We start from the raw sequence: 12533 nt of genomic DNA on the forward strand, positions 1-12533 counted from the left end.
CAGGAGTATGATCTCATGGATTTTGCCCATGGTTTTTTTTGTTTTTGGCAAAGAAACTGAAGTGGTTTGCTATTTCCTTCTCTAGTATGTCCCCATTTTACAGATAAAGAATTGAGGCAAAAACTTGCCCAGAATCTGAGGTCAGATTAAACTCAGATCTTTCTGACTTCAAGTCCTGTGTTCTATCCACTGTACTACCTAGCTGCCCATTTTTTTTTATTGTTTAGTCATTTTTCAGTCATATCCAACTCTTTGGGGTGTCCTTGGCAAATATACAAGAGTAGTTAACCATTTCCTTCTCCAACTCATTTGACAGATGAGGAAACTGAAGCAGACATGGTTAATGATTTGCCCAGGTTCATACAGTTAGAAAGTTTCTGAAGCTAGATTTGAATTCAGGTCTTCCTGACTCCAGGCTTGGTTCTCTATCCACTGTGCTATCTAGCTGATCCTTAGCTGTCCATATTGAATCATTAATTTACTCTTTAAACCTATCCATTCAACCAGAATCCAACTGATTTCATTGCCAACTAATTCACATCTTATATCAATAATAGTATGACCCCAATAATGGTATGAGCTACTTTCCCCTTATCAACTAGATTAGTCATACTGTCAAAAAAAGGAAATGAAATTAAGTTGGCATGACCTATTTTTGATGAAGCCATGCTGGTTCTTGTTTATTAAATTTCCCTTTCTATTATTTGTTAACCATCTCTTTGATAATCCATTCTAGACTTTAGCCAGCAAACAAAATGGTTTGCAGACTATTTTCTCTTCATCCCTCTGAGTGGAATAGAGCTGTGAGTCTGAAGTAAGGAAGACTCATCTTCCTGAGTTCAAATCTGGTTTTAGATACTTTCTAACTGTGTGATCCTGTACAAGTCATTTTACCCTGTTTCCCTCAACTTCCTTATCTATAAAATGACAAATGACTTAAAAAACCCATCAAACAAGGACATAAAAACATGTACATGGTTGAAAGGACTGAATAACAATAATATTTCCTGCCTCTCACTTCAAATGTCACTTATAATGGCTCAGCAATCACATCTACCAGCCCTTTCAGGACCCAGAATGCAGTTCAAAGAAACCAAATGACTTGACTTTATCAAAGGCAGCTAAGTGTCCTCCTACTATCTCCTTACTTATTTTGGATATTAGCTCCATAGTAGCAGTCATTTTTATTCTGTCATTTACAGTTTAAAGATCATTAACCTTTGCAGAGAAAACAGAAACAATTAGGACTGAACCTGCCTTCTTTCTATTGTGAGTTATCATTATCCCATTCTCACCTAAGAAAGATTTTTTCCTTTCTGTGATCCTTTTTTTCTCAAAACAAAAATAAAACCCTTTTGTTGTTTTGTTTTGTTCAGTAGCTCATTGAGAGGTTTAGAATTCCTAGCATTATTTTATAGGACTGATTCATTTTTCTTGCTTCAAACTTCAGTTTGGTGAGTTCCCTGTATATCCATCTTGGATCTTTCACATAACTCCTTATCTCTTCAGAATTTATTTCTTGAGCATATTCAATTCTTCCTAGACTGTCTTGGTAAGAGATATTTCACTTGATGTGATCTTACTCTCTTTCCTTTGAGCTCTTTGAAGCCTGCTTTCCTAAAATCTAAAATCTAAGTCAGATTAAGTCCAGATTGTCTCGCCATTTCTGTAACTGAGTCTATGGTAAGTAGTTATTTCCCTACCCCACTCCACCCATCCCCCAACATTTGCTATCATTTCTACCCTTATAATCAATTCTCCATGGGAATGAAAATTAGATGCAGAATAAAATTTTCCCTTGTTTTTTCCTCCATTATCAGTAGGGCAAGTCAAGAAGTTGTTAGTTGTTTTGCTTTGGTAGAGAAGGAGCTCCAGCAAGTGTTTGTATTGCTGAAGTTCCCCCAAACCCCAGATGTATTTTAGAGCCCTCAAAATCTGATTTCTGAGAGTCAGTTGTTAAGTTTCCCATGTTAATATATCTCAGATATTAGCAATAGTTACCATTGGGACCTAATTTATTGTTTCCTTCAAGGTCTAGACTTTAAAAGGTATAAGAAAAAATATTAATAAGGTAGATTAGATATAAATGCATGTGTTGCACATATACCCCTTCCTGGAAATCTAGCTGTTAAGCATTTAATAGAATATCACTGCCCATATTACTATATGTTGTATCTATGCCAGACCTAAGGTCTGTATTCTGGATGCTTTTTGATCTGTACTATGTAACAATGAAAAAATTATTCTTGTTTTTTTTTCCTTTAATCTTCACTGAAATAATTTCTCCATTTGTACTATAGAGACAGTTGGTGGTGCAGCTGCCTAGACCTGGAATCAGGAAGAACTGAGTTCAAATTTGATCTTAGACACTCCATTTCTGTAACCCTAGATGAGTCATTTAGCCTCTGTTTGCCTCAGTTTCTTCAACTGTAAAATAGGACATAATAATAGCTCCTACCTTTTCAGGATTGCTATGAGGATAAAAATGAGATAATATTTTAAGGCAATTAGAATGGTGTCTGGCACATAGTAGGCACTTTATAATTGCATATTCCCTTCTCCCCTTATATTTTCCTTCTTTAATTCCTGCATTTTCTGGCATGAAAATATTTATTTTAATATACATGATTAATTTAATTTGCATTCTTAATATATATGTATATATATATATATATATATATATATATATATATATATATACATCCTCCCCTTTTTTCTACTCAGTTCTTTTGAATAAGGTATTCATTCCAGGTATGCAGTCATCTACAGCTGAGACATTAAGAATCTTACATACTATAGAACAATGATTATCAAAGGATGGGCTAAAGCATTGTAGTGGTTCTAAGTTTAACTTGATGTGCTGTTAAATTTTGGACATTACATTATTATAGATGAATTTACCTTTCCAGTCCATGTAGTATGATAATTATAGTATAAACAAAACTTGCCTATTGCATGTATAGATCAACCTCAAAGCACATCAAACACTTGAACCTGAAAAAACTCAATAAAAACAGCTGGTCTCATTGATGGAAAAGGAACATGCACAAGCTTCCCATGATGCTTCTAGCTTAAACATGCAGACAGCCTTGGTTCCTTTAGGAAAAAAATACTGACTTATGAGCAAGCCCCCCCCCCCACCCCAGATCTTTAAAACCATTGTGGTATGCCCATTTTTATAACCATTCATTTTTTACCATCAATTTCTGGAAATATTTTTTTAAGGTGGATCTGATTCTCCTTTTGATTAAGAAACTTCTTTTGGTGAATCAAGCATTAGGTAATAGTACTTGGTACACAGCTGTGATTTGAGATGGCATATGATTTCCATATACCTATGAATTACTTGATAGTTTTGAAGAAATACAAAAACATTTTAATGGTATAGAACCCATCTCATTTTACGCTGTTCCATATCAACCTTTCTTTAAACTCTCTATTAGCAAAGTCTAATGGAAATACCAAAATGGGGGGAAAAGTTCCCAGAATAAGCCTTTTCCACTTATGTATTTGGCTTTCAGTTCCTTTTTTCCCCTTTTAAATCTCTTTGGGGAGACTCGCCCATGCTGACAAGAACAATATCTGAGGGAAAGGGTGGGATTGTGAGGGAGGGAGGAAAAAGAGGAATAAAAAAGGCTGTGTTTGTGTTCAGAGAATCCCTTTGGCTCAAACTGCTGCCATAAGTGACCCTGTACTAATGCCATTCTGTTGTCGCACATGCAGGCCTGATGAAATCAGTGAGCACAATCCGCCTGCTAGGGCTGTTCAGAAACCACCTGCCAGAGGAGAAGGGACCTGCCATGTGAGCCCAGACGGCCTCCCCACCAATCCATGCCCTCCAGTGGCATGTCCACGAATGGCAATTGTGCTCTCTTATTAAGAAGACTGTCTCAGATTCGGCAGAGAATCTTGCTCCTTCTGTCCATTTATTCTATTCAACAAGCCCAGGGCAGTGGTTTCCAGCTCAAGCAGCAGCCTCCCTTTGCCCTTTGATCATCTACTTCCGAAGCTCCTTACCTGAAGGGCCGTGTCTAATTTCATGATTATAAAGTGTTGATTTGCCTTATCTGGAACTAAACTGATTATTTCTCCCATTCTGTGGCATTTGAGAGGAAAGAGAGGAAGGAAAAAAACTATACCTGATTAAGGGGTTCAGGGTATCCCCTAAAAGGAGATCACAAAGTTTAAAGGAATTTGTTATATGGAGGAAAAGTATCCTATGGAGAAAAAAGGACATCAGCATCAATGACAGAACATTACAAGCTGCCCATGGAGAGAACCACGGACAGCTACTCAGTCTGTTCTTAAAGATCAGGGGACCTGTCAGTGATGGCCAAGGGGATGCTTGTATGAAAATGTAGATCAAAGAGTAATAAGTATGTCTTTAAATAATGGCCTGATTAATACTCCTGACTGAGACTTGCTAACTAAAGTTGACAAATGACTGGTGATAGAGCATGTTCCTTTCAGAGCACAGAAGGCAGGTCACAAAAAAAAAATTGAAACAAAAATACAGAAAGAATCTTGCATTAGAAAAAGATACAAAATCATTGTACACACATCAATATATACACTAACGTTTAGTATCTCTCACACTACTTTGTATCCATTGCAGTATACCCAAAATGAGAATATAGTGTGATTTAAGGAAAATGTCTTTCTATTTACAAAAACAGAGTATCAGACTCTCCCAAAAGGAAAAAAATAAAAAAGGAAAGAATGATGTATTAATGGGTTGTCACTCATAACTGCAGAAAGAATATGTTGAAAGTTACTTTCTATACTTTCTGATCTAAAATTATACCTTCTCTTCTACAAACTTTTTAAGAATATGAAATTGAAAACAAAACAAAATAATGATGCACCCAATAGTTTTCATGGAATTCATTCTACATATCAATTATTTTACTATATGTCAGTGTTGATTAATTTCATCTCTCTGTATCATCAAAACATTATTATATAAATTTACTGATGCCCTTCAAAAGAGAAATTGGACTTGGAAAAGGAAACAAAACCAAAACTTTAGAAATCTTCAAGTAGGTTTATTTGTTGTCTTTTTTTAAAAAAAAGAAGTGGCACCATTCAGAAGTTCATTTTTTTAATAATTAAAATTTATGTGCAGCAGCAAACTTGGGGCCATTGTTCCTCTTGAACTAAACTGTTCCTTGTGGTCTCATGTTTACTGGAGCCTAAAATTGGAACTGACAGCAATTCACTTCAACAAAGTAGGCTTCCTCCCCTGCCTGCCTGCAGCCCATGTCCCATTCATGCCCTAAAAATCCAGCCATTTTTTCACTGCTCATCTGCCAAGGATGGATAAATAGGGCAAGGAGGAGGACGGGCATCACACAGGACAGAGTGAGAACATGGAGCCAGTGGGCTCCTTTCTGCTCTCTTTCTCCCAGATCTCACCTTGGCACTGCTCATACTGTCTCTTGCCTTCCTTCTCCAATGCCCACGAGAGTGTGTCCAGTGCTTGTTTGCACTCTTGCAGCAGCCCAGCCACGGCTTTTTGATTATTCATGATGATTACTCCCTCTCAACTATGAATCGGGTGTCCCTGGATGTAGAGTGATCAATTACCCAGGAGAAGCCACAGATTCAAGGCAGAGGTACCTGGTGAACAAAAGAAATGGGGGGAGATAATTAACTAAAGCATCATCAATTATCTGCAAGGCTCAAGCAGGGAGAGAGAATAGGGGCAATGCATGGAAATACATGACAGCCTCTGAGGACTTTATTAGAGGACAGTGTGAAATTACCACAGAGCCTACTCCAGAGGAAGAGCACCTCAGAGGAACCAGAGAGCAGAAGGGAAAGAGCCCCAGTGGGGGCCAAAAGAAAAGTGAGGAGGCCAAGTGAGCAATGGATATTCTAGATTGTTTTACCTCTTTTATGTTTCATTTTCATACATTTGGACTTTTAGGAACAGAGAGGCATCAGACTATCTCTAGTAGATTACAGGGAGCAACTATATGATCCCTGTCTGATATTCAGTAAGTCAGCAAATATTTATTCAGCACTATATGTTTGGAAAGCTGCTTAGTTAATGCTGGGGATACAAAGAAAAGCAAAGATAGGGAGCTGTCCATGTCAGAGATAGACATAGCTAGTTAGTTAAATAGATAGATTAGATAAGAGAGACAATGAAAAAATAAAGGGAAGAAGGTTGATAAAGGGAACTACTCTCAATACATCATATCATTTGATCCTCACAACAATCTTGTGAGTTGTGACATGTTGCCCCCTTCACAGCTGAGATAACTGAGGCAGGCAGAGGTTAGGGACTTGCCCAGGGTCATATACAGCTAATAGGTGTTTGAGGTCAGATTGAATTAATCTCTTCCTGCCTCCAGTTGCTTCTAGGGCAAGGAGAGACTAGGAAAGCCCTCCTAGAGGAGTTGGAATTTGAGCTGAATCTTGAGGATCCCAAGCTCCTGGTTACATAAGGAAAGCTTAAGTTACTGTTCTCATGAAGCATTCAACATACAAATACTTTGATGAGTACATGGCATGTTCAGGGAGGATTGGCACCTCTTGTGTGAGGGCTTGTCTCAATAATCCCTTTTTAGGGCTTATTTTGCTGGTGGCCACCTGTCACCTAACTCACATCTGTGACTCTAAGAAGCTCAAGTATGTATAGGGGCTACCTGGTAAAATGATCTTGATAGATGGGTTAAACAAAGTTGAGAGTAACCATAGACTTCAAACCCATCGATGAGTTAGGGGGATGTCTACTCCAAAGCATAAGAGGACTTCCCTTGCTGGAATGGTCAAATGAGAATGACCTTGAAGGAGGCTGAAGTAGACACTGTGGAGAACTTAGAGTCTGGGCAGATGATGAAGACTCCAAGTCATTCACTGTACCCTGGGCCATCATCAGTCCTCTTGACTTTTGCCCTGCCAATGGACTTTGATGATTCTGGAAGAGTAAGCCTGACAGATTTTGTACAACTCTGCCTCACTTAAATCCAATTCAAGCTCAAGTCAAGATATATCATTGATCCTCTTTGAAAATGAAGAATAAACAACAAAAACAACTTTGAGAGGTATTAAGATTTGGAGTAATAGATGCTAAAACATTTTCAATCTCAATGACCACACAGTGAGAAACAATGTACTTAGAAAACAGAGACTAATTTAAAAATTAAGTTCTGAGAAGTATTTTCTCTTTTGCAACTTTTTGCATAGCACAGGAACATAATGCAGTTATTATCAACACAAGAAGAGGATAATTTCTTTACCCTGCACAGAAACCTTGCTGGAAATTCATACTGAGTCATTGGCTAAAATCACTTTAACCCTCAATTTCCTAATTTGTAAATGGTGGGGGGACTGGACTACATGATCCCTAAGATCACATCCTGTGATTATAAATACCCCTAACATAATCAGATCAACAAACTTTTGTCCTATATTCAATCAATCTGTCAATAAACATTTTGGGGTTTTTTTTGTTTTTTTAGTTTTTGCAAGGCAATGGGGTTAAGTGGCTTGCCCAAGGCCACACAGCTAGGTAACTATTAAGTGTCTGAGGTCGGATTTGAACTCAGGTACTCCTGACTCCAGGGCCAGTGCTCTATTCACTGTGCCACCTAACCTCCCCTGTCAATAAACATTTACTAAATGTCTGTTCCACGAACTGTTCTAAGCTCTGGAGATACAAAAAAAGAGGCAAAAACTTTACCCTATCCTTAAAGAACTTACAATATAATGGTGTGGACAATGAGCAAACAAATATATGCAATGAAAGCTCTGAATAAGATAGATAAGACCTTTTTAAAAGAGTCCAGAACAGGAGAGTTGCATGAAGGAAAGATAGATTCCATTCCTTTTGTCTGTGACCTGGTTTCTCCCTCAAGGCTAAATGTAGGATGGGATAATTAAACTTTTAATGGCAGAGTAGAAAAAATGAGTTATTCTTCTGGATGGGGTCATTTTGAATTGAAAAATTAAATGAGGTTTGAAGAGATGGAAAAACTTTCTCTTCTGTTCAGAGAACTGAGAGCAAGCAGAAGTTGTAGAATGAGTTAGGGACATAAACCAGGTAAACTAGTGGATAAAATCACAGGTCTAGGAGAGCTCTGAGGCTAATATGGTTTCTTCCTCTTTTGATAAGGAAACAGACCTAGAGAAGAAAAAAAAATGCTCAGTTTTACATTGAGTGACAAAATAGGACTCAAACTTAGGCCCTCTGAAGTCATTTTAAAAGCACTTTTGCCACTAAAACCAGCTAAATATCAAATCTAACAATATCCAACAAGTGCAAACTATGTGATTGAATGAAATACTAATTAAGCACTTAGAATATACACATAACTTACTAGCTATGGGAGCCTTTGCAAGTCACTTAACCCCATTTGCCTCAGTTTCCTCATCTGTAAAATGAGTTGGAGAAGGAAATGGCAAACCATTCTAGTTTCTTTGCCAAGAAAACCTCAATTGTGTTTACAAAGAGGGAGACAAGTATGGTTTTGGTTTATTTAGTTATTTGTTTGTTTGTTTGTTTTTGCAAGGCAATGGGGTTAAATGACTTGCCCAAGGTCACACAACTAGGACATTGTTAAGTGTCTGAGGTCAGATTTGAACTCAGGTCCTCCTGACTCCAGGGCCAGTGCTCTATCCACCAAGCTGCCCCCAAAAGTTAAGTTTTAAGTTTATTAGGGGTATTAAAGTTTAAACTGCACCAAGACTTTTTGAGACTTGCATGTGCATATCTTTATCTATGTCTCTAATTTATCTCTTTCATAGCTTTATATCAAATAGTTAAATAGTTAAATAAAAATAATTTGTATATTAGTAATTGGGGGATTTGAAAGACTTTACACAAGATGTCTGTGATGCATCTTAAAGGAAGAGAATAAGGATGGCGTGTATTCCAGGTATAAGGGATCATCACCACAAGGAAGCAGAGATGGGAAGAGAGAGGTGTCAAAATGAAGCATAGAGAGAGCAGTTTCAATGAATCATAGCATGTGGGAGAGGTAGTAATGTCCAGTAGAAATGGAGGCTGAGATCAGGTTCTATCAGACTGTAAAAGCTAGGCAGAGGAGCTCATATTTTGTTCTAGAGGTCTCAAGAATTGACTGAGTTGTGAAGTCACATGGTCAGATCTGTGCTAAAGGAAATTACTTTAGCAGCAGAGTATAGAATGGACCAGAGAGGTAAGAGGTTCAGTCAAGGCAAGAAGACCAAAAGGAGGTCTTAGGTCTTTGATTTGAAGTGGTAACTGAATAGAAAGAAGAGTATGGATGAAAGAGATATTGTGAAGGTAGAAATGACAAGGTTTGGCAACTAAAGCTATGTGGGGTGAGGTGAGGAAAAAAATATTACTGAGACTATGGTTTAGAGGGAAAGATAATGAGTTCAGCTTTAGACATGTTGAGTTTAGACATGTGGAGAGTTTTGTATGACTAGAAATTGTGTCTATAGCATGAAGAGGTCATTGGCCTCCCTCTGTATAAAGTGAAGTCAGAAGGATGAAGTCAAGATAGAAGAGAAAAAACAAAGTGGTTAGCATGATAAAAACTGGAGTAACAGCAATGGCACAACTACAGCCACCAGTGGGTTCTTTGCCTTGTATTGGTCTTCCCCAAGTCTATAATACTCTCCCTCTTTACCTTTGTTCTTTAGAATCTCTCTGACTTCTTTTAAGACTTAGTTCAAACCTCACCTTCTAAAGGAAACCTTCCCTCATCCCCTCAGTTACCAGAACAGAACCTTGCTTGAGCAGAAACTTACCCTCTATGATTACAAAGTGTGTGTGTGTGTGTGTGTGTGTGTGTGTGTGTGTATGTATGTATGAATATTTCTTTACAAGTTGTCTTTTCTTATAGAATATAAGTGCCTTTTTCTTTCTTTGTATCCTCAAACACAGCACAGTGATTATGGTATATAATATTTAATAAATACTTGTTGAGTGACACCAAGTTGACTTTGCATTTTTCTACATTCAATAGTGTTCCATTGCAACAAAAAAGTTGGATGGGGAGATTGTGAGTTAAGAAAAGGGCAAGCAGAATAAATTGTATGAGTTAGCTGGAATGAATACATGAAGTAGAATTAATGACTGCAAAGATATATTAGAACCAAATTATGGAGGACATTTAATACCAAGGTAAGGAATTTGGCAGGCATTGGGGAATGGCTAAAGGTCTTTGAATAAAAGAGTGACAGTACTAAATGATATATTAAAAGGATTACTCGGGCAGTACAATGAAGACAGGCTAGACTGCCAGTAAGACTAGGTAGAAAGCAAAGGTTTGAGTGAGAGGGCAATAAAAGTCTGGACTAGAGAAATGGAAACAGGGGGGCAACCAGGTGGTGCAGTGGATAGGGCATGGGCCCTGGAGTCAGGAGTACCTGAGTTCAAATCCGGCCTCGGACACTTAATAATTACCTGGCTTTGAGGACTTGGGCAAGCCACTTAACCCCATTTGCCTTGCAAAAACCTTAAAAAAAGAGAGAGAGAAATGGAAATAGGAATAAAAAGAAATAGATAGATGAAAGATATGTTAGAGGAATGGAGTTACTATGTCAACTAGTGGGATGGATGGGGAGAGTGAAAAGGCAGATCATGGGAAGATGATACGTTCAGTTTTGCTCATGTTGAGGACCGATTAGAAGGTATCAGGTACAGAATCCAGCTGGCAATTAGAGATATGTGAGTTTGGACTTGGGAACTGGGAAAAAAGGTGGACATGAAAATACCATGACCCTAAAATCCTAGTCCAGTTTTCTCTTATTAAAAACTTAAAACTTCATTCATTAGGACTTTGGAGATACCATATTTAGATCTAAAATGATATTGTTGCATGATATATTTATGATATTATGGAATGAGATAATGTAACATGAGACAAAAAAGGACCATGGGTAAAAATTTGAGGGCTGTTAAATACTTTTTGCAACTAGCTCTCCACAAAAACAAATATATATGAATATATGAATACATAGACCTGTAAGTTTAGCCTGTGATTTAAATTTAATCAACATTTTCTTCATAATTTTATTACTTGGTAAAGTGGATAGGCATTGGGACTGGAATCAGAAAGATCTGAGATACTGACTGTGTAACCCTGCATTCACTTAACTACTGTTTACCTTAGTTTCTTAAATGCAACAACTGCAAAGTGCTTAGCACTGGGCTTGGTATTAGTAGTAGTAGGTGCCTTTAAATGTTGGCTATCATTGTTAAGTATAGACAATAAAAAAATTAATCAAATCCCTGCTTTGTGACATTTTCCAGTTTCTGAGGTAGAAAGCCAGCAGAAGCTGGCTCTAACTTATCAGTGACAAAATCCATACTTAATGAATGAAAGGATGCAGAAAAGCTAGCAAAAGATATAGAGATGAAGATACCAGAGAGTTAAGGAAAGTGCAGTGTCATTGAAGTTGCATAAGGAGATAGCATAAAGAAGGAAGGTATAGTTAGCAATGAAAAATAAGATACATTTTTATTGGATTCTGAATGCTGAGAGTTAGGATGGAAACAGCCAAGCCAGCTCTGGAGAGTTGAGTTCAAATTTTCAGTATGAGCATTTATACTTAGGAAATTGGCCATTGTTACAAATTAGGATTTGAACAAATGGTTTGCTAATTGCCTAGAGACTTCAGGAGAAAAAGTTAATAATAAAGATTAAATTTAAAAATGTGTTGGGCATGAACTCCGCCTCCCCCATACCTGGTTTTTAAACATCTACCAACACATTCTTGGAAGAGTTTTCAGGTCTTCCGACTCATCTCTATGACTTCATTGTCCAAAATAGCACTCCCTAGACATCACTCCCTTATATGTGTTTTTTTTTCCTACTCTTAGAAATATAAGTTCCCTGTGGGCAGGAACTGCTTTGCTTTATGCATTTGTATCTCCAACATTAGCACAGTATCTGGCATATAGTAAGTACTTAATAAATGCCTTTTCATTCATTCATTCATTCATTCATTCATTCATTTGGTTATTCACTCATCTAGTCCAAGTCATATCTAAATCATTTTCCAATCTCAAATTTAGGTACTTTCTTATTGTTGTCATACAATGAAGAATAAATTATCTAATACTATTCAAGTATTAGAAAATAAGGATTTGTTGCTAAAATGAAAAATCTATTTCTTTTTAAATAGTAGATTTGTATCCATGTTGTGGAGAAATGTTTTTGATTAGTTCAATTCCTTTAAAACTATTTCTATGTTAAGTTGGGGATTCTAAAATAAAAATTCCAATTAAGAGTTCAAATTTTCACATAATCAACTTTTCATATTTATAAAGGAAAGGAGGAGTATAATATAGAATAAGTGATAACAAAACATTACTTGAAATTTATTTTTAAATTAGGTTAGATATCCATTCGTGGGGGAAAAAATAGACTACAAGACCCATATAGATTCTGGGCCTTTCCTTGCCATCTGCCTTCATAGCTCAGCTCTATTGCTGACCCAAAATCTATCAGGAGGGGAAGAGGAGAGTTGTCCCTCATTGCTTTGGGATAATTCACTTATATATTAACTTTGGGATAATCTTATAATTTGCT

At 37.1% G+C, this 12533-nt stretch overlaps 1 protein-coding gene across 8 annotated transcripts in view; it reads right to left on the bottom strand.

The window, feature by feature from the left end:
• The window catches only part of ALPK1 (alpha kinase 1), a 146665-nt gene that overhangs the window by 58300 nt on the left and 75832 nt on the right, over nt 1-12533 (bottom strand). For all 8 annotated transcript variants that reach the window (XM_074228694.1, XM_074228693.1, XM_074228692.1 and 5 more), the window contains one exon: nt 5416-5619. In XM_074228694.1, the coding sequence (XP_074084795.1) occupies nt 5416-5527 (112 nt within the window). In that variant the 5' untranslated portion in view covers nt 5528-5619. The remainder of the gene's footprint in view (nt 1-5415; nt 5620-12533) is intronic.

The sequence above is a fragment of the Macrotis lagotis genome, chromosome 3, assembly GCF_037893015.1.
Source record: "Macrotis lagotis isolate mMagLag1 chromosome 3, bilby.v1.9.chrom.fasta, whole genome shotgun sequence".
NCBI lineage: Eukaryota > Metazoa > Chordata > Mammalia > Peramelemorphia > Peramelidae > Macrotis > Macrotis lagotis.